Here is a 19,413-nt window from a genome sequence, read left to right on the forward strand (position 1 = left end):
CTTTCTCAAGATTGCTTTGGCTCTTCAGGGTCTTTTGTGTTTCCATACAAATTGTGAAATTTTTTGTTCTAGTTCTGTGAAAAATGTCAGTGGTAGTTTGATAGGGATTGCATTGAATCTGTAGGTTGCTTTGTGTGGTGTAGTCATTTTCACAATGTTGATTCTTCCAATCCAAGAACATGGTATATCTCTCCATCTGTATGTATCATCTTTAATTTCTTTCATCAGTGTCTTGTAATTTTCTGCATGCAGGTCTTTTGTCTCCTTAGGTGGGTTTATTCCTAGGTCTTTTATTCTTTTTGTTGCAATGGTAAATGGAAATGTTTTCTTAATTTCGCTTTCAGATTTTGCATCATTAATGTATAGGAGTGCAAAAAATTTCTTGCATTAATTTTGTATCCTGCTACTTTAGCGCAGATGGTGATTTTAAAGCAGTGTAAAAATACGTCATGGCGGGATATGTCCTAGGTACACATGGAATACACATGCATTCTGTGGTGGGCATGATTGTAATGGAAAATGTGTCATGTAACATGTGAAATGTACTGTGGCAACCAGCCAGAGGAAGAAAAATAACCACAAAGAGAGAGAAATCCAAGGGTGTGACATCCGTATCAACGCGGGATGAATATCACAATAATTCCTCAGAGCTAGGGCACCCTTTTTCCTCTTACCTTTTGACATACTTGAAGTTGGGATATTTTACAGTTGAATGTTGCTGTCAGCCAGGTGGCAGGCAGGACATGGCTGTCATCTCCTAAGCATGAGCAAACATCAAAAGAGCAGCACCAGAACTTCAGGACTGGCATCCAGCAGCTTGAAGGAAAACCCTGCAGACAAAAGGGGAGCACTTTTTGGATGCAACTAGTTATGCAGAGGGGCTTGGGGAGGAGTGACCAGACTTGCTCAGCCACATTCCCGAAGTGGGAGTCAGAAGCAGTCGGGCTCTGGAAGGTTGCAAAGCTGGCTTCTGTCTTGCAGTTCTTCTGTGGGTTGTTTAAGAAGTGCTGCATGACCGATGCACCCCTGAAACACAGCCCGCTCTTGTGTGGAGAATCACGAACACGGGATTATTCAGAGTTGGAAAGCAGTGAGTGCCATTGGATTCTAAATGTGAAAATGTTTTGGAACAATCTTAACTGATACACTTCACTTACATATTCCCTCCTAAATATGCACAATAGTGATAGATAGTAGAATTTTGTCTATGTCTAAAGGAGTTCTTTCAAAAATAATAAATTAAAAATTTGAAGTGGTAAAGAAAGCACCGTGCATCGTTTAATTGGCAGCTTTTTTTTGCACTTCCTTAGAGGTAACAAAATAATGGTGCATCTAATAAAGGGCATCTTAGAACTGATGAAATACGGTAGCCTGTTGTTATAAGGGGAGAAGCAGGAGTTTTGTTGAGACCCTGAAAGGCTCTGCATGTGAAGGGGCAACAGATGTCACAGGTGACACATGGTTCAAGGCCCCTTTGAGGCTGCCTATCCCCAGAAGGAGAGGCGAGGTGGCCCCTGCAGACGGCAAGGTGCTGGGGAGTTCCCAGCAACCCTGCAGACTTCTCCCGGTACAACTGCCCAGGCAAATGTATTCCAGCAGAAAGGGCACGAGGGTACAAAATGTACTTAGGAATGGCCTTTGCATCTTAACCTATGTGTTATGTAATGTATATGTGTATTGTGTACCTATGTTTATATATATGCATACTCATTTATGTATACATGTATGTCCTATATAGATCTGTGTATATATATATGACACGATTCACGTAAGCTCATACACTTGCACACTCACAGACACATTGTTTGATATGCTGTTTTTCACAAATAGATCAGCTCTATCTATGTAATTACATATTCTGTATAACACCTTTGTATGTGATTGCACAGAATTCTTTTGTATGGATTTATGCTAGTTTAATCACTCGTATTATTAAATGATTTCTTCTCGCTACTTGAGGAACATCCTCATGGCCAAGTTGTGTGCAGATCTGTAATTTTTTGTTAACTGGATCGTCATGGGTGCCTATTTGTGGTTCATACTTGGCATGGATCACAGGCCTGTTGTTACCCACTGACTGTTTTTTGTAAATGTGTGCAGGTTAAAGGGCCAACGTAAGGGTTAGGATGGAGGTTATGGGTTTGATATTAAGCTTAAGCTCTTGAACCACCCATTCCTGGCTGATAGCCTTGGGCTAGGTGTCTTAACCTCTCTGGACGTTCATTTCCTCCTTTGTAAATTGAGTCTATGACATGTGCTTTGTAGGATTGTTGAGGTAATAACATAAGCTGTATCAAGTGCCTGACACATGGTAACCCCTAAATCAGTGTCCCTCCAGCTTGGAGGGCTGGGGGTAGACAAAAACGCCATGCTAATTCAGTCCCAAAGTTCTGAGAGATGATCGAGGGTACATAAAATTCTGCTGTTCATTGACTGTTAATGCTTCCGGTCCTTCGTTTTCATGGGTGGACCAAAATAAAGGAGAGGAATAAAATGGTATCTACCCTGTAAGTACGTCTGGCTTTGTGGGCGTGACTTGTACAGTTGCCCAGGGCCCTGCACTTGGTTTAATGCTCTGCTGTCACCCTCTTGAAATTTTTAATTTTGAATAGAGGCTCCATATTTTCCTTGTGCACTGGGCCCCACAAATTAGGTAGCCAGTCCCACCCATAAGGTTGGCGGGGGTGCAATGAGAGCTCAAGAAATACTTACTGTAGTACTCAGGATGTAATAGGGCTCCATAATCACTAGAGGGTTACATTATTTTCTTTTTACGAGCAGAGACAATCATGATAAGTGCACTGTAGATGTCATTTCATTTCATTGTTAAAACAGTATGTGATAAATCTGCAGTTAATCTCAGTGTACAGGTAAAGAGACTGAGGCCCAAGCAGTTAAATCACCCACTAAAATCACACAGCTTATAAATGCAGAGCTTGGATTCAAACCCAAATTCGTTTCACCCAAAGCCTACCCCATTGACCTGCGCTATGAACATTAGTTCCCTTCCTCCCTCCCTCCCTCCCTCCCCAAGGAACTTCTCTGTAAAACCCAGTGTTCAAGTGTCCTTGATACCCATAGGCAGCCCAAGCCTCAGCCCCAGCAGAGGTTTCAGGGCCCCTCGAAGATGATCCAGAATTCCCCTCCGACCTGGAACCTGTTGGTTAGAGCAGACAGGACTGCCTCTCTTCTCATTCTCAGTCCTGTCCCATCCTGTCCCCAAAGCCTGCTCAGCATCACTGGCTCAGAGTTCTTTTAGCCGGGCCCATCTGACCAGCCTGGAGATAATTCAGATTGCTTCCTTTGACTCTCGATGCGCTTAGCTTCTGATGACTAGCATCCAGCTGAGACCTCCAGACCACCATGCGAATCAGTGGGAGATCTGCCAGTGTCAGGTCCTGGGGGAAAGAGGCTGTGGGAGATGCCTTTTTCCAGGAGACCGAGGATATGGCCATCTGTCCTATGGCAGGGAGCCCTGGCTTTCCTACAGTGCCAGGCCATGATTTGCTCCACCCACTCTGTTCCCTGCCAGAGAGAGAGAGAGAGAGAGAGAGAGAGAGAGAGAGAAGATCCATTCCAGTACACTGCTAATAAGCAGGTATACGGCTTGGTATGGGATGGCTCCAGGGCAGCTCTGCTTACAGGGTGTGGCCTCTGAGCAGGGAAGTCCATACCTGAGCGTTTCATCTCTTGGGTAACTGGATTTGAATTTTGAGTGTGACAATGAGACTGTTTGTTGTTTCAAAGCAATTCCCTAAGTGGCTGTTTGCTCAAGACTTTTGTAGTGTGAACAGAGATTTGGGGGAGGGGAAGTAGCCATCTGTTCTGGAACAGTCTTCCAATTACATGATCAAATTACTGCAGAGCAAAATGGAGGGAGTCCAACAGAAAGTTCCTGTCTGGTGCATCCAGTCCCAACCCGCTGTCTCAGGCCATTGTGTTGACATGGAGACCCACATGCAGCTTTCAGAGGCCAGGCCCATTAACTAGGTGTACAAATAGGAGGCAAGTAGAGAAAGCCAAGGAGGAGAGAGTCGGGGAGCTTCCCTACCTCCTCACCGTGCCGTTCAGCCCAAGTGAAACCATCTTGGATTTGAATTAAAAAGTGAACCTTTTCCTTGCTTGAGAGATACACGTCTTTGATTACCATTAGTTTTATCATCTCCAATGAAAATGTCACATTCCTTGATAAGTTAGATTCATGATTTTTATTTGTTGATATTCTATTTGTATTTAGAGTCTTCAGTCTATTTATCTCCCTTAAAATTTGAGAACACTGTTCTTGTTTCTGAAATGTGGGCTGTCTCAATTTGCAAAACATCCTTGGGTCTTATTTTTTCCTCTAAATATGTGTGGGTTTTTTTTTTTTCTTTTCTTTTCTTTTCTTTTTGCTATTAGGCATTCATGCAGCCTCACTTGCTGGGAAATGAGTTCACACATTTGGAGTTTCCAAGGAGAGTACAGAGAAAGGAACTTGGGAAGAAGATGCTCTACAGGGATTTTAATATGACAGGCTGGTAAGAATACGCTTCCCTCTGCCTTGGCACTGCTGCAGCGTGTGTGAAGGAAGCGCCACCACCGTAAAAAGCCACTTCCGCACTTTGGATCAGGAGGTGCGGCCAGAGACCTGGGTTTGTGGGGAAGGAAAAGGGGCTACGCCCACTTCTGCTGCTTTCGCCTGGGCGCCAGTTCTCCCATCTGGGTGTTGGTTTGCTTTTCTGCTCTCTGAGGCCCTCCTTGGGGACACTAGACCCACGAAGCTGATGTAATTCCTTCACTTCACACAGAGCAATCATTGGGGGGGCTTTTAAAAACACATTAGACGCGGGTTTTTAGGTTAGGGTTACTAAAGAGGTAGCGGGGCTCAAAGGAATGAACCAGAGCTCTGTTTGGCCAGACCAGTTTAGATTTGAATCATAACTCTGACCTTTCTGAATAGGCAAAGTTGGATAAACTACTTAACCCCTATGAGTGCCATTTCCCATGAATAAAGTGAAAAGAATCCTCTTTGAAGGGTGATTGTAAGGACCAGAGGTAATGAGCTGTCCTCATGATTTCATCACATTCATATCGAAATGAGAACTCTCGGCAAGGGGCATCTTATTCCCCAAACACACCGATATAAGGCACCAAAACCGTTTGTGTGTGTCAGTAGCTAACACTGACTAAGACCTCATCGGTTTCTTCCAACTGAAAAATAGATATGATGATAAAGTACTTAAAATTCATAGGGTTGGTGTAAGGACGAAATGAGAGAGCAGTGCCTGGCGCAAAGAAGTGTAGGTGAAGATGTGCTCTAGGCCCTGCGATCCTGACCAGGGAGCCTCCTGCCAGGCTGGAGGTCACAGCAGAAGGAAACAGTGGCCTCTTTCCTCACCACGTCCCCAACACAGGTGACAAAGTAAATTCCACTATCTCTTCTTTGATCGGAATAGCTATAACAGATGGTCACAGCCCAAATTCCCATGGTGATGACTTCTAGCCTGGGAATCTACTCCTAGGGTACGTACTGTCTTAAAGAGACAGTCGAGCCACTCGGGAGGATCAGAGGATGATCTAAGGCACGTCCGGTTGTCCTTTGCCATCCAAAGAGAAGGTCCTCACCAGTATCCTCTCTTCTTCTAGAAAAGGGTCAGCAAGTTATGGCCTGAGAGCCAAATTCCACCCCCTATCCCTTTCCGTAAATAAGTTTTAAGAGTACAGCCACGCTCGTTTGTTTATGTTTGATCTGTCACTACCTTCATACAACAACAGAGCAGGTGAGTGGTTGCAGCAGAGCCTAAAATATTTACCCCTGCTCTAAAACGTGATCGGATTTATCAGAAAGGGTTCACCGTATTTGCAGCTCTGAGTTCTGGAGTTTCGTTGCCCCAGACTGGGTTTTCTTGCAAATTCATTTTTATCAGTCAGCAAAATCAGGACTCCTTACAGAAAAGTTTAAGGTGAGGGATTGTGTAATTCAGAAAATCGTGGCAGAGTTTGGTCTGGTTTTTGTAGAATTTGGAAAGATGGAAGGAAAGGCATCCCGGGGTAGGAACCCACGTGGTTGTAAACACATAAACCAAAAGAGCAGATCTAAGAGACAGCGCGGGAAATGGCCAGAATTGGGGGGGTGGGGGGGAGCGGCTGTGGGAAATTAGACTGAGTTGGTACCGAGGGAACATAACAGAATATGGGAAGCCAGGCAGAGACATTAGGATTTACTGTGGGAGGCTGCAAGTTACTCTTGTGTGTTTCGGCGGAGAATGAAAAGATGAAAGCGATGTTGTGGGAAGCTTGCTGTAAGAGGAGTTTGAAGGAGACTGACCAGGAGAGAAAGCAGATTCAGGTACCCAGAGAAAAACTGTCATAGCAATATGTATGTGAGATCCCTAGAGCCAAATAGAGGGATGGAAGCAGAAAACAGGGAAGGCAAGGAAATGAACAAGAAACTAGATGACTTAGGCCAAGGGATAAATGTAAGAGGTAAGTCATCAATTACTCGAATTATACTAGTCTGTAAGCCCCCTGGGGGGCAGCCCAATGCCTCGTCCTGTGCCCGACATGTAGGCGACAGGCCGTGTTTGTTTATTGGATGAAAGGAAGAAGAGTGTGATCCACAGAAGTTGAGGGGGGCAGGCCGACGTGTAGGTGGTTAGTGGGAAGGGTAGGAATGAGGAGCCTGCACACGAGCCATGTTGAGCTCGAGGCAAGGCTGTTTGTATGTTTTTTCTGTGCCAAAAAGGCAAATGAGATCTCAGCAGTTGAAACCAACTTGGTAAACAAATGGCCAAAGATTACCCCATTTTATAGTTTTTTTAAAATGCAGATAAGTTCAGGGATTAGATTACATCCAACGTTATACACACACAGTTACTCTCTTTTTTGCTCTCTCTCTCAGGTACGTGCACGCAAACACACATTAGCGGGGTCTTAAGCAAGTAAATAGCCCATAAATGGGCTCTCTGTAATTGTACGGAACTCCACAGAAGGTACCGAATTAACTGAGAAGCCAAGACTGAGAATGGCTTCCGTCAGACATGATTTGCTCATTTGTTGCAGCAAAGTTCCCTGCATGGCTGTTGGCTCACAGCTTTGGCTACGAGCAGAGATTGATGTATGTCTTTGTATATTTCCTATCTGTTGTTACTTACGATTTGAAAATGATGCTTAAGGAAAAGGAGAGCTCTTTACATCTTGCCCAGCCGCTCTGCGGCATGTGGGATCTTCCCAGACCGGGGCACGAACCCGCGTCCCCTGCATCGGCAGGCGGACTCTCAACCACTGCGCCACCAGGGAAGCCCTTCCTACCTTTCTGAGTTGTCTATAGAGAAGGAAGGGCCGGCAAATTAATTCAGTGGAAAGAGAGATGAGGATCAGCAGGATCCCTTTTCTCACAAAAGCCTCAATTGACTACCAAGCTGTTGGGATTGGTTGAAGGTGGAATGGTGAGTATTGGCAATGGGTCATGCTCAGGGAGACAGATAAGTCCTTACCTCGTCTCTCCTTGATGTTTCTTGCCTTCCGAGTTAGCCTTGGCCTGTGAACTTGTGTCTCTGAAACCTTTCTAACAAATAGGGGTTCACCTATTGCCAGCTGTTGAACGCTTGTAGCAAAGACCTAGTTGTGGACATTTTTATCTGCCTGCTTGTCCCCCACTAATCATGGGGCTAGGCTGACAGTGAGTGAGAGAGCTAAGGGCCAGGCACTGTGATGAGACCTTTACATGACTCTTCCTGTTGAACAGTCCTAGGAACTAGGTACATTTTACAGATGAGGAGACTGAGGCACAGGGGCCGAGTTGCTCAAGGTCACACAACTAGTAAGAGGAGAAGCCAGTCTGTGACCCCAGACAGCCTCACTTCCGGGTATACACTGTTCACTACAGTGCTGAACTGCCAAATGCCCAATGTCTCCTCTTCCTCGTTCCATTTTGCAGTTGAGCACATTGAGGCTCAGAGGGGATTAAGTGGTTTACTCAGCTTCCACTAGTGCAAAAATGTCAGAATAACCCAGGTTTCAGACTTTCAGCCCGGGGCTCTTTCTGTTACGACGCATCAACTTTTTTTCAGGGTAAGATCAGACATAATTATTCAGTTCTGAGCTGCGATGGAAATTTAAGCAGGGGACCTCCATCTACCAGGATCAGTGTCTCCTTGACAGTCCTTTAGAGGACAAGAGGATGGAATGACGCATTTCAGGAGCTGCTGAGGTGGTAACTTTTCTAGTTCCCAGTCTGACCTGATGGACCACTGGCCAAATTAAACGGTGATGCTTTCCACTCGTCACTGAAGTCTGTGCGTGGACTGGGGCCACGTGGTGATGATGGGGAAGATCCCCAAAGAACCGAGTCTCCTTTACTTAGGAAAATAGATCGCTCTCATTAGAGGAGCACCCTGCCAGCTTGCTGCGGTGTGTCTGCAGCCGGGAGGCAGTGAGGGGGAGGGCCTCGGCTCTGGGAAGCCTCGTCTCATAATTAAGGATGAGTCTGTTGCCTCCTGACGGGGATCCTTTCTCTCCCACCCTCACGCTTTCTCGGAGACTGTGGAGCGGCTTGGCAGGCCCAGGTTGCACAGAGGACAAAAGGTTACCGCCACCAGGACCTTCCTAATGAAATCCGTCTCTCACCTGGCTCCTAACCCTAACCCTTTCCCAGCCTGCTCAGGTAGTTTATACAGTGGCTCGATTTACAAAGGCATTTTCTAACAGCGCCCCCAGTGCTGAGTCGGTCTCTGACGCGCCCCAGCTCTCGCCTTCTGTGCCTGGTGTCATTGGTCCTGGCGCCAGAACTCTGGCCTTGGACTCAGCGCGAGCTGCTGCCCTTCCTCCCTGGCCCTTTGTGTGGAGCTGCTATTGCAGGACGCACGCTAGCTGGCGTTGTGAGCAGAGCGTCCAGACCCACGGCCCTCTGAGCCGTCTCGGGCCGTAATTTGCTGGCAGGCATCTGTGTTACCGGGCTGAAACAACAGTTTCTCACAGCTGGCTTTGTGGCACCAAGTCCCTGCTCCTGTGACCGCTGGTGATTTCGCTTTCTTGTGTGCGATCTGTGCTCTTGGTGCTGTGTGTCCAGCCGCGTGGGGTGATGAGCAAGCCGGGGCCCCGGCAGGACAAGGGAGGGCGCTGTAGCTTCATCCCTGGCGTCAGGCCAGATTCTCCAGCAGCTGTTCCTGGGCTGATGGGATTTGTTGAGAGCGAGGGCCAAAGACGAGGAGAAGTCCATCGTGTGAATGCAAGATTGCTTCCAGATGGTTCTGGTTAAGAGTAAAGTACACCAGAATTCTTTCTTTAAGCAGAGCCTTTTTAACATTTACAATGGTCTTGTTTCAGGGGCAGGCTGGACCAGTAACTTGAGATTGCATGGCTTACTTAGGAAGGAGAGTACTGCCTTGGGAGATAAGCTCCTTGGATACTGCTCCTTGCTCTGCCAGGGTTCTGGGGCCTTGGGCCAATCCTGGGCCTCGGTCTCTCGTTTGATAAAATACTTTCTTTGCCCTTCACTGCCAACCTCCATGCCTGGTGGCGGGAGGGCTTTGCTCTGCTTTTCAGAGCTTCTGGGAAAGACAGATTCCAGTAGGAACATTCCAGTGATGGTAACCTTTCATTTTTATCTCTTGCAGCCCTTAACTCTTTATGATTCTAACTTGATGGCACATCAGGGTAATTGTTCCCTCTTGTCCTTCCCCTGAAACTAAGAGCAAATCAGAGGCTTTTCCCCTGGGAACAGAGTGGGGTCCACCACCATTTTCTCCTCGTAGCGTTCACTACTTTTATGAAGGCAAAGGAAAGCTTTTCTCTTCTGTGTCCACTCCAGCCGAGTGGCCACTAGCCACCTGTGGCCATTTAAATGTAAATTAGTTTAAATTAAGTAAAAGTAAAACTTCATTTCCCAAGTCACACCAGCCACATCTCAGTTGCTCAGGAGCTACATGTGGCTTGTGACTACTGAAGTGGCCATTGCAGATATAGATTTCCATCATCACAAAAAGTCCTACCAGATGGCACCGCAGTCTAGATGATGTAAGGATGCGGGTCTAACTGGGGTGAGGGACGGTGCCAGGAGCTGTCTGTAACTGAACAACCCAACAGCAAAGAGTTAAAAAAAAAAAAAAAAAAAAAAGCTGAGCCTGGATGGGGAGAACGGAATGGTGTGGCCATGTGTTGTGGCTTCTGGCCCCGCTACAGAGTCCAAAAGTGGGGGATGGGCTTTCCTCTCCTTTTGAGATCTTCAGGGGCGTAAGTCACTGTGTTTAGGGATGACGGTCTGCAGCGGTCACTCACTGGCGAGCCTGCTGGCCAGCCTGAAGGAAGACGCGTTCCATCTGCCCTGGTCAGTAGCACACCTCCCTCCTCCATTTGCTCCCCGCCACCTCCTGGACTGTGCCAGCTTAGGGCGCTTTTATTCATCTTGCTTTTCCTTTCACTTCTTGAAGAGCATTTCAGACCCTGAGGATCGGAGTGAAAAGCAACTTCCCTTGCAACCGTTTCCTTTCTGTTCGGGGTGACCTTAATTCTCAGTCTGCAGCCTGGAGCCCAGCTCGGGGTTGAGCGCTGCAGTCCCACAGCATTGGGCTTCTTACCAACCATCCAAACATCTTCTGGAGAGAAACTCACTGGAAGCAGCCTCCCAGCATGAGTCTGGAGCTGCTGGGTCGAGTTTCACAAATAACGTAGATACGCCTTCTGTCTTATTTTTTATTGCTCTTTTCAAGGCCCTCTGACAGTGCGTTCAGGCAGGCTGACAGGGAAGGGGATAAGCAGATTGAGAAATGCCACAGAATGCTTTATGAAGCCAGCTCCAGAGCCATACCCGCATTTAATATAAATTGATTTATTGAATCAAGCACAGAAGCCCTGTTACAGAAACCCCAGGCTTTATCCTCTGGAGGACCACCTAATAAAGCAGCCCCAACTGACACTCCTCATTAGCTTTTCCACTGACCCCCAGGCAGATTTTAAAGGGACAGTGTCCCTCCTTTGGGCTGACTTTATATGTTGGCCATGCCTTTGGGTCTAATTAGCTCAGCATTATTAGTCTTACTAGGAAAGCCTGCATTGTCTAGCAGCTTGACTTTTGAGTTTTAAGGAGTAATTTGAAAATTCAAACCTCTTCCTCTTCTTGATTTTAATCACCTTTAACCCAGTCTTTGGAAATTTACCTGCAGATGGGCCAGATGCCCGTCGTTGAGGCACGGAAGGGTTTTTCCGGTCCCTCCTTGGTGTAAATTCTGACGTTACTGTTGGGCCACAGACCTCACCGAGGAGGCTTTTTATACTCACCGGAGAAATAGCACATTTTAATTTTATAACTACTTCACGAGAAAGCAGGCCATTCCCGAGTTAAACCTGGGATTAATTTCCTCCTAGCAACTTGTGTTTTCAAATCTAATGATTATGGGCCACCTTGGCTGCAGTCTGATTACTGAAAGCGATCTGGAAATCTGTCTTCGTGGAGAGAAGAGGGGCTTGGATGGCATTTCAGAGAATTTTAACCCCAAACCTCAGTAGATTGTAGTAGATGGGGATTGGCCAGAACAGGAATTACGTGCCTGAGAAGTCCCCGTGTTCCCAGCTCCGCTGGGGCCCGGGCTGAAGGCAGAGCCGGTCAGCCTCACGTCAGGAGGGGCCGCTCCCGGGCTCCCAGAGCAGCGATGATGAATGGTTATTTGCGAGGTGCATGTTCTGCATCTTTTCAAGATTTGCGGCTCTGGCTGCAGGAGCAGCAGGGAGGAAAGCCGGCCCTGCTGCGTGTAGCACATCTCCCGACAGTGATAAATGACTCCTTGCTCCCCGCCCTCCTCCCTGCCGCCCTGCCCATGAGGCCAGGAGAGGCTGAGAGATCTTTGCAAATGGTTGGAAACCAAGACAGGCGTTGTCAGGCCACAGAGAGGAGAAAGGAAAGAGATGCCCAACCAGCTTGCTCCCTCCTGGTCGTCCTCTCACCCTTTACACACTCCTACGCCTCTCTCTGCTTTAATGATAAGTGTAAATGTGTTGTTCCTAAAGTGGCCAAACTGCTTCCAAGCTTTTCCTTCTCCCTCAGTCACACACTTATCTGTGCCCCTTCATATACCTCCGAGAAGCGGGGTCTCTGCCGCTTCTCCCCAGTGATCGTTGTTTGGGGTTGTCCAGTACATGGGTGGGGGCAACTTAGCTCTCCCAGTCATCTGGGGAAGTTTTAGGGTGTCAAGTGCTTGCCCAAATCCCTGTTAAAATAGCCAGTGTCCTTTTAGCCAAGGAACCCCAGGACCCACTTGTTTTTATATTTGACATGCCTTTACTGTACATCTGAGGCATATTAGACATTGCCTCGTAGTTAAGAACAAGGGATATGGAGCCAGACCGCCTGGCGGGGACAGTCCCCAGGTGTGGCTGGGACACATCGTGTTGCCTCTCTCTGCCTCAGTTTCCCCGTATGTAAATGGAGCTAATGGCCGAGCATAATAATCAGATGGCATGAGTTACTCTGGTTGATTGCATTGACTGGAGCCTGGCATGGAGTAAGTGCTGTGTGTGTCTGATAATATAATCATTAGACGTTATGGAGGCTGGAAGGGCCAACGAGATCTGACCCTTGCCTCGGGAGGTTTACGGCCTAATGATACGTGTTGAGAGGCTTGTTTCTCAATTGTAATGAGAGGCTAAAAACCTAAGAGAAAAAGGGAGGCAGTTTAGAGAAGCAAGAGACTGAAGATCAGGGAGTGCTGGCCACTTCCGCTGGGCAGGTCTGTCTGACAGCTGCTGTGCCAACTTATCTATAAGAGACCCCCCCTCAGTACAGTCGGAAACCCCTCTGTCACTGGGGGCTGCTGGGTAGGGTGTTTTTTGTGTTATTTGCCTGTGGGGGGTTTTTGTTTGTTTGTTTGGGGTTTTTTTTTTTAATCCATCCACAGACTTTCCATCTGCCTCTGCGCTGGACCTGATGAGGCACTGCTGCATCCCTCCTGAGCCACAGCCCAGGAGCCGGGTTTCCAAGACCCTCAGTGGCCAAAGCGTGTCCCCAAGTAGGAAGGATCTTGTCAGATAAGGCTGTGCTCACGTCCTAGAGATGGTCAGCTGGCCCAGGGAATGGCCGGCTTTCTGGAAATTGATCAAATGATATACTGTTTTCCATATAAATCTATTCTTAAAATCTCAGGAGTGAGGGAGGTAGATCTGTTGAAATCTGTGCATGAATAACTAAAGCAAGACAGAATATAGGGCTTACAAAAAGGGGGTTTGAAGGAAAAAGGCCCTGTGGCTGTGGAAGAGGGAGTAGTGGTTTTGAGGAGGGGAGACAGGGACTGGGGAAGACTCAGTGGAGAAGGTCGTGTTTGAACCGAAGGTCTGAAATAGGAGAGGAGTTTCAAGAGGGTTGAGGGCAGGAGGGAAGGACATTCTGAGCAGAGTATATAGCACAAGTGGAAGCCCAGGGGCATGAAAATAAGTTTTGTGTTCTGGGAATGTGAAGGCTGAAGGTAGTATTCAAAATATTTTGATGGTCAACATGGAGGAATAGGCTACATTCGGGTCCCAGAAGCCCCGCTGCTGTGCCAGGCATTAATTCTTTCTTCCTCCCTCCCTCCCTTCATTGCTGCATGAGGGCCCTCTCCAGCTGCAGCGAGAGGAGGCCACTCTCCGTTGCTGCGCGCGGGCTTCTCATTGTGGCTTCTCGTTGGGGAGCACGGGCTCTAGGTGCACGGGCTTCAGTAGTTGCAGCACACGGGCTCAGTAGTTGTGGCGCACGGGCCTATCTGCTCCGCGGCATGTGGGATCCTCCTGGATCAGGTCTCAAACGCGTGTCCCCTGCATTGGCAGGAGGATTCCCAACCACTGAGCCACCAGGGAAGTCCGCATTAATTCTTTTTTTTCTTTTTTCACCTAAGAATATAATGGCTAAAATAAGTCTGAAAATCACTGTTTTATAGCCGAGTACAATGTTTGATATATAGTAGGCATTTGCTAAAAAATTAATTTCCTTCTGTTCCTCTGATTTTTTTTTTTTTTTTTTTTTTTTGCGGTACGCGGGCCTCTCACTGTTGTGGCCTCTCCCGTTGCGGAGCACAGACTCCGGACGCGCAGGCTCAGCGGCCACGGCTCACGGGCCCAGCCGCTCCGCGGTATGTGGGATCCTCCCGGACCGGGGCACAAACCCGCGTCCCCTGCATCGGCAGGCGGACTCTCAACCACTGTGCCACCAGGGAAGCCCCGCATTAATTCTTCATTTACCACATCATGGGGATTTTAGGGGAGAATCCAGAGCAGCAGATGGGGGCAGTTGGGGACTTGGGACAGTCATTATTTGCTAGCCAGTACAGGAGTTTGTCAGTGTTTTCGACCTCTGTACTCGCTTATTGGTACGTATCAGCTAGATAATATTCCTGATGGTAGCCTAACATAAGTGAGGGAAACTTTGAATGCCATGCTGAGGATGGCAGTAACTAACATAATTTTATTTTCCCACCCTTGCTAGCTCTACACCTCTATAAAGTATGAAAATGACACACAGCAGGACAGAAATATAGGGTTGACAGTATATTTAGAAGGACATATGGTCCAATCCTCAGCCTATTTATAAGATCCTGTTTTTAAGGAAATTCCAGAGAAGTGAGTGCTATAACACTCCAACAGATTTCCAGGTACTTTACAAGCCTGTCAAGGAAACATTTTCCTATGTCCAACCTACACTCCTCAAGTTATAAAATTTCACTCTCACCAGAGATAGGTAAAGTTTTTCTTTTACCTGCCACCCCTTCTCTGCCCACCAGGTTTCAGAGTAGGAAATCAATGTTGCTGGTTTCAAGCTGACAATCCCATAAAGGTGCTAATTCACCATGGCTTGAGGGCCTCTTCATAAGAGTCAGCTGGGGTGCAGGTTTAAACCCCTGGGTTCTGGGCTTACCCCAGGAATCCACATAGGAGAGTTGGAGAACCACCACTCCACACCCTGAAAGATCTCATTCTACCTTCATGTTCCTCTGACCTTCAGACAAGTCCATCTAAGACTTATTCAGAGCAAGGCAAGGTCTTATGTCTGTCCCTCGCTGAAGGGCTAAGCACGCGTCTCTGTAACAACTAGAAATGCTGGTAACACCTCCCCTTTTTATCCTTCACCTTGTTACTCTGGCAAAGGCAATGAGACTCTGCCAGCTCTAGGTTCAGATTCCACCAGGATTAAATCAGCTGTGTCCGCCTCCCCAAGTCAAATCAAGTGCTGCGTATCGTGCTCAGTGGCCTAAAGGACGGAGTACTGGGCTTTATCTATCTCTGTGGGGTGATTAGTTTAACTCTTACTCCTTCAGTGAACTGGGTGTTGTGCTGGGCTTTGGAGAAACAAAGAGGATAAAAATAGTCCCTGACCCCGTGGTGCTTACAATAGAGTGTAGGACAAACCCATACCCAAACTGGCAGAGGAATGTTGACCCACAAGGAAGCTTTTTCACCTGGGGTGATTATTAAAAACATTCCAGGGCTTCCCTGGTGGCGCAGTGGTTGAGAGTCCGCCTGCCGATGCGGGGGACACGGGTTCGTGCCCCAGTCCGGGAGGATCCCGCGTGCCGCAGAGCGGCTGGGCCCGTGAGCCGTGGCCGCTGAGCCTGCGCGTCCGGAGCCTGTGCTCCGCAACGGGAGAAGCCACAACAGTGAGAGGCCCGCATACCGGGAAAAAAAAAAAATCCAGAATCCCTGAGGTCCTGGACTCGGGGTTTTTTTTTTTTTAAGCCTCCCTCCCAGGTGATTCTTGTATATCCTTAAACATTGACCTTGGGCAGCCCCAGTCATTCTTACCATGGTTAAGACGAGCAACAGCTTGCAGAAATGATTAATTAACGAGCACTGAGCACACTGAGCTCCTTAGCAGGTTTGTGACTCCAGCCTCCTGCTTATCCTGCTGGTGCTTGGGAACCTCTTTGTCTACCTGCGTGGACCAAAGACTGTGTTCAGGAGGGAGCTGTGGAAGGGACCTGAAGGGGAGGATAAGGAGTGATGAAGCCCTTAGGTGCCAACAGTCGGTCAGAGTTGAACTGAGCCTTTCTTTTCCTTTATTGATACTTGTGCCCGTAACCTGGATAGTTCAGGCCTCAGGCACGGTATAGATACGTGGGCTAGGTCAGGAGACCATGCTCCCGGGGTATCTAACTTGCTGGTTTCTCGTTCCTGTTCATCCTGAGTAAATGGTACTCCCTCCCCAAATTTGCCTAGTCCTTCTGGGTGGCCTTGGATCCCTTCGTGAAAAACTGGGCATCTAAGTGTGAAGATTTAAGGTCTCTCCATTTATAATCAACAGAGCGACTTGAGAGCCAGACCTTAGGTTAAACCTAACTCTGCAGTGACCTTGAACATCCACCGTATTGTCAAGGGAAGGAAGCGGTCTGAGAAGGTGGTATGTTTAAACTTGCATGTGACTTACTTCTGTAAAAACCTGGAGAGGGGTAGACCCTAAAACTTTTTATGATATACTCTGAGGATGAGATTAGTAATTAAGCATTCTTGTTGCGTATCATGCCATTTTATGGTATCTACACAGATTCACAGCTCTTCAAGGATGGGCGGAGGACCGTGGTTAAAAGCACAATGCACTTTGCTGCAGACCTGGAAATGAGCTTAACCTCTGTTGTTTCCTAGCAGTGTGACCTCCATTTTCTTTACTTGTGTAATGGGGTTCACGTTAATACCTGTCTTAAAAGGTTGTTCTAAGAATCATCTAAGTTTTAAAAATATAAGCGCTTAGAACAGTGCCTAGAGCGAAGCAAGTGCACAGTACACGTTGGGTATATTAGAATTCCGTAAGCGTTAGGGGTGAGGTGATGGCGGAAGCTTTCACAGTTGCTGCCTTTACAGTCCATCATCTAAAGCAGAAGGGCCACCCTGATGCAGGAGCCGAGAGTGCTATGTTCCCCCACTGGTAATGTTGGCAGCCCTCACCCCAGGCCCATGCTTCTTACCCTGGGGCTCGAGTAATGTGGGTGGTAGCTGAGGATACCGGAAGAGTATAGTCATCCAGAGGATAAGCATCTAATTCAACTGAAGATTTGGGGGTGGGGGAAGATATTTTTGAGCTTTGAAATAAATTTTGTGTGTGTATGCTTATGCAAAATTCTCATCGCTTTTTAAGAAAGAACAGAAGACTTCAAAAAGCATTGGTGTTTACTCTGAGATACTTGAGCTCGGCCTAGTGTGATGTTACCTGTTCAAGGGCACTTGAATGGAAATATTGAAAGGATGTAGCATAGGTTAGAGTCCTAGTGTGTAAGTGCTTCTTCCAGGAGATAACTGTAGGACTTGGTGCCCTGGGCTACAGATAGCTACATTATCAGAGAGAGAAGCTTTGTGAGGCAGGGCTGCAAGACCAGCATGGAGGAACTGGCCTCTGCAGTAAAACCCTCTTTGTAGCAAACAGTTTGCTATTTTCTCCCCACCATTCATGGATATGGGGTCAATTTTGGTTATTTCCTGATTTGTATATATGGACTTGGTCTCATACGGCATAAAGGCCGATGTCAATGAAATTCATGTTTGTTTCAGAATGAATGGTCCCTGAGGAAGCAGAAATCATTCCATATTCATGTGCTCATAAAACAAGGATCTCTGATTCATACCTGTGGGAGATCTAAATGTTATTGATTAGAATATGAGGCTCTTCTAGCCAAGTGCTAATGCACACCAAGTGGATACTGAATCAGAAATCATTTCCAAATCTGAAATTTCCCTAAACGTCATCCAGAATGTTTTGTCCTGAAATATTATTTGTTCTGTTTTGCATGTGTCCCTGATTGATTATATTTTCAATAGACTGATTCAAAGCATTTTTTTCCATGTGAATCCTTTTTCCACTGCTCACCTTGGGCCCACGAGTCAAGAGATGACCCTTACTTTATTTAACTCCATATGCCTAGCACCTGTGCGAGTGCCTGGCACCTAGTAGGTGCTCAGTTAATATTCACGAATGAATCCGGTAGAACCTGTTGCTCTCATCTCTGGTCAAAGCCTGATCTCCTGCTGTGGAGCTACCAGGAGCAGCTATCCAAGTTCCTTTCTACACATTTCCACCTGTGAGTGGGGACCCGTTTGGGGGTTGTGAAATCAGTTTGGTGTATGGACATGTGCATTTTAAATTAAGTTGCACAGGGAGAAAAGAAAATATCAAAGTGGCTGTCACATGGCAGACGTAAATATTGCTTTTTGAGGTGTGTGTCGGTGTACACTGGGTTAACAAGATTGATACGTGTCTTTGAAAGTCATAGAGTGTGAAACCTCTGCTCTAGCCCAGTGGATGCTCCCAGGGAACGTGGACCAGTGACGTGAACGCAAGCCCTGTTGCCACCACCAGAGGCCTGGCGGTAGGAAGAGGAGTGTTTAAGCCAAAAGAGAGGCATGGTTACCACTCGCAGAACGCCAGGCGGGCTCTGGTCCAGGCATGCTGACGGGAGGAAGGGGAGAGGTAGGCATTTTCTCAGGGCTTGTGGGTCGGCCCTACTAATGGGTGCCGGCGGGAGGGGTGTTTCCTCAAGGGCTACTGCAATGTCAGGAACAGAGCTTGCCCCCCATTATGAAAAAAAGTTTTCCTGCAGAGAGGGCCGGAAGGTTTCCCCTTTCGTTGGTTTCTCTCATCACAGCCAGCCATACACAAGCTGGGCTGCACGGCGCCTGCCAGCTCTCTTCAATTACGTCACCAAATAGTAATCACACTCTTAGAATTCAAGCATGCTGTTTGTGCCTGAATCCAGACTGTTGCACTATATTAGCACCAGCGCATCAACTCGTATATAGCTTAGGGCCTGCAGGCTTCAACTAATTTAAACGACAGTCCAAGGACCAAAAGGAGAAAATAAAGTGGCATTTGTTGGTGAGGCTTGGCCTCACAGGGAGACTTTCCCAGGAATCAAGTAATTAAGATACCCACTGACAACAACTCCTGGCACATAAATCCAGGGACCCAGCGCATCAGAATATGACCCCATCCCTCAAAACTCAGATCTACAAATAAGGAAAGCCTGCTTGTATATACAGTGGTGAGCCTGTGTCAGAAAGGATGCTGCCCAGAAGCATTAGAGAGGATACTCCTAACCCCCAGCCTACCTGCTGGGTAGGGGATGTTTCTCAGCCTCTTGCTACTCGCCCTGGGGCCCCGAGCACGGCCTCTCAGCCTTACTCCCTGGCTCTGACTTGAGCCTGACCTCATTAAGTTTGGCTCACATTCACCCTTCCTGACAGTTGGGGGACATTTTTCCAGCATATTAAGATTGCATCCAAAGACAAATTTAAGAAATTTGGGGGGAATTTCTTAACTGTGGATCTTTGAAACCAAGAAAAGGGGCCTCTTAAAAGAAGGCATTAAAAAAATAGAGAGTCAGACCTGACAGAGTACCAAAATCTTGTGTTGCCTTAAAGGAAACGCAAGCGCGGATATTCATACAGCGAGGAGGGGGCGTGGGCCGCCCACTGCAGGGCCATCTCCAG

The 19,413-nt window shown here is 47.4% G+C and overlaps 1 protein-coding gene across 4 annotated transcripts in view; it reads left to right on the forward strand.

Annotated features, from left to right (window-relative positions):
- PPM1H (protein phosphatase, Mg2+/Mn2+ dependent 1H) overlaps positions 1-19,413 on the forward strand; it is a 299,608-nt gene that overhangs the window by 212,221 nt on the left and 67,974 nt on the right. For all 4 annotated transcript variants that reach the window (XR_008617682.1, XR_003680301.2, XR_003680302.2 and 1 more), the window contains exon 6: positions 4,399-4,517. Coding sequence is in view for 1 of the 4 variants with exons in the window: in XM_024122817.3 (XP_023978585.1) it covers positions 4,399-4,517 (119 nt within the window). In the remaining 3 variants the exon portion in view is untranslated. The remainder of the gene's footprint in view (positions 1-4,398; positions 4,518-19,413) is intronic.

The sequence above is a fragment of the Physeter macrocephalus genome, chromosome 6 (assembly GCF_002837175.3).
Source record: "Physeter macrocephalus isolate SW-GA chromosome 6, ASM283717v5, whole genome shotgun sequence".
Taxonomy (NCBI): Eukaryota; Metazoa; Chordata; class Mammalia; order Artiodactyla; family Physeteridae; genus Physeter; species Physeter macrocephalus.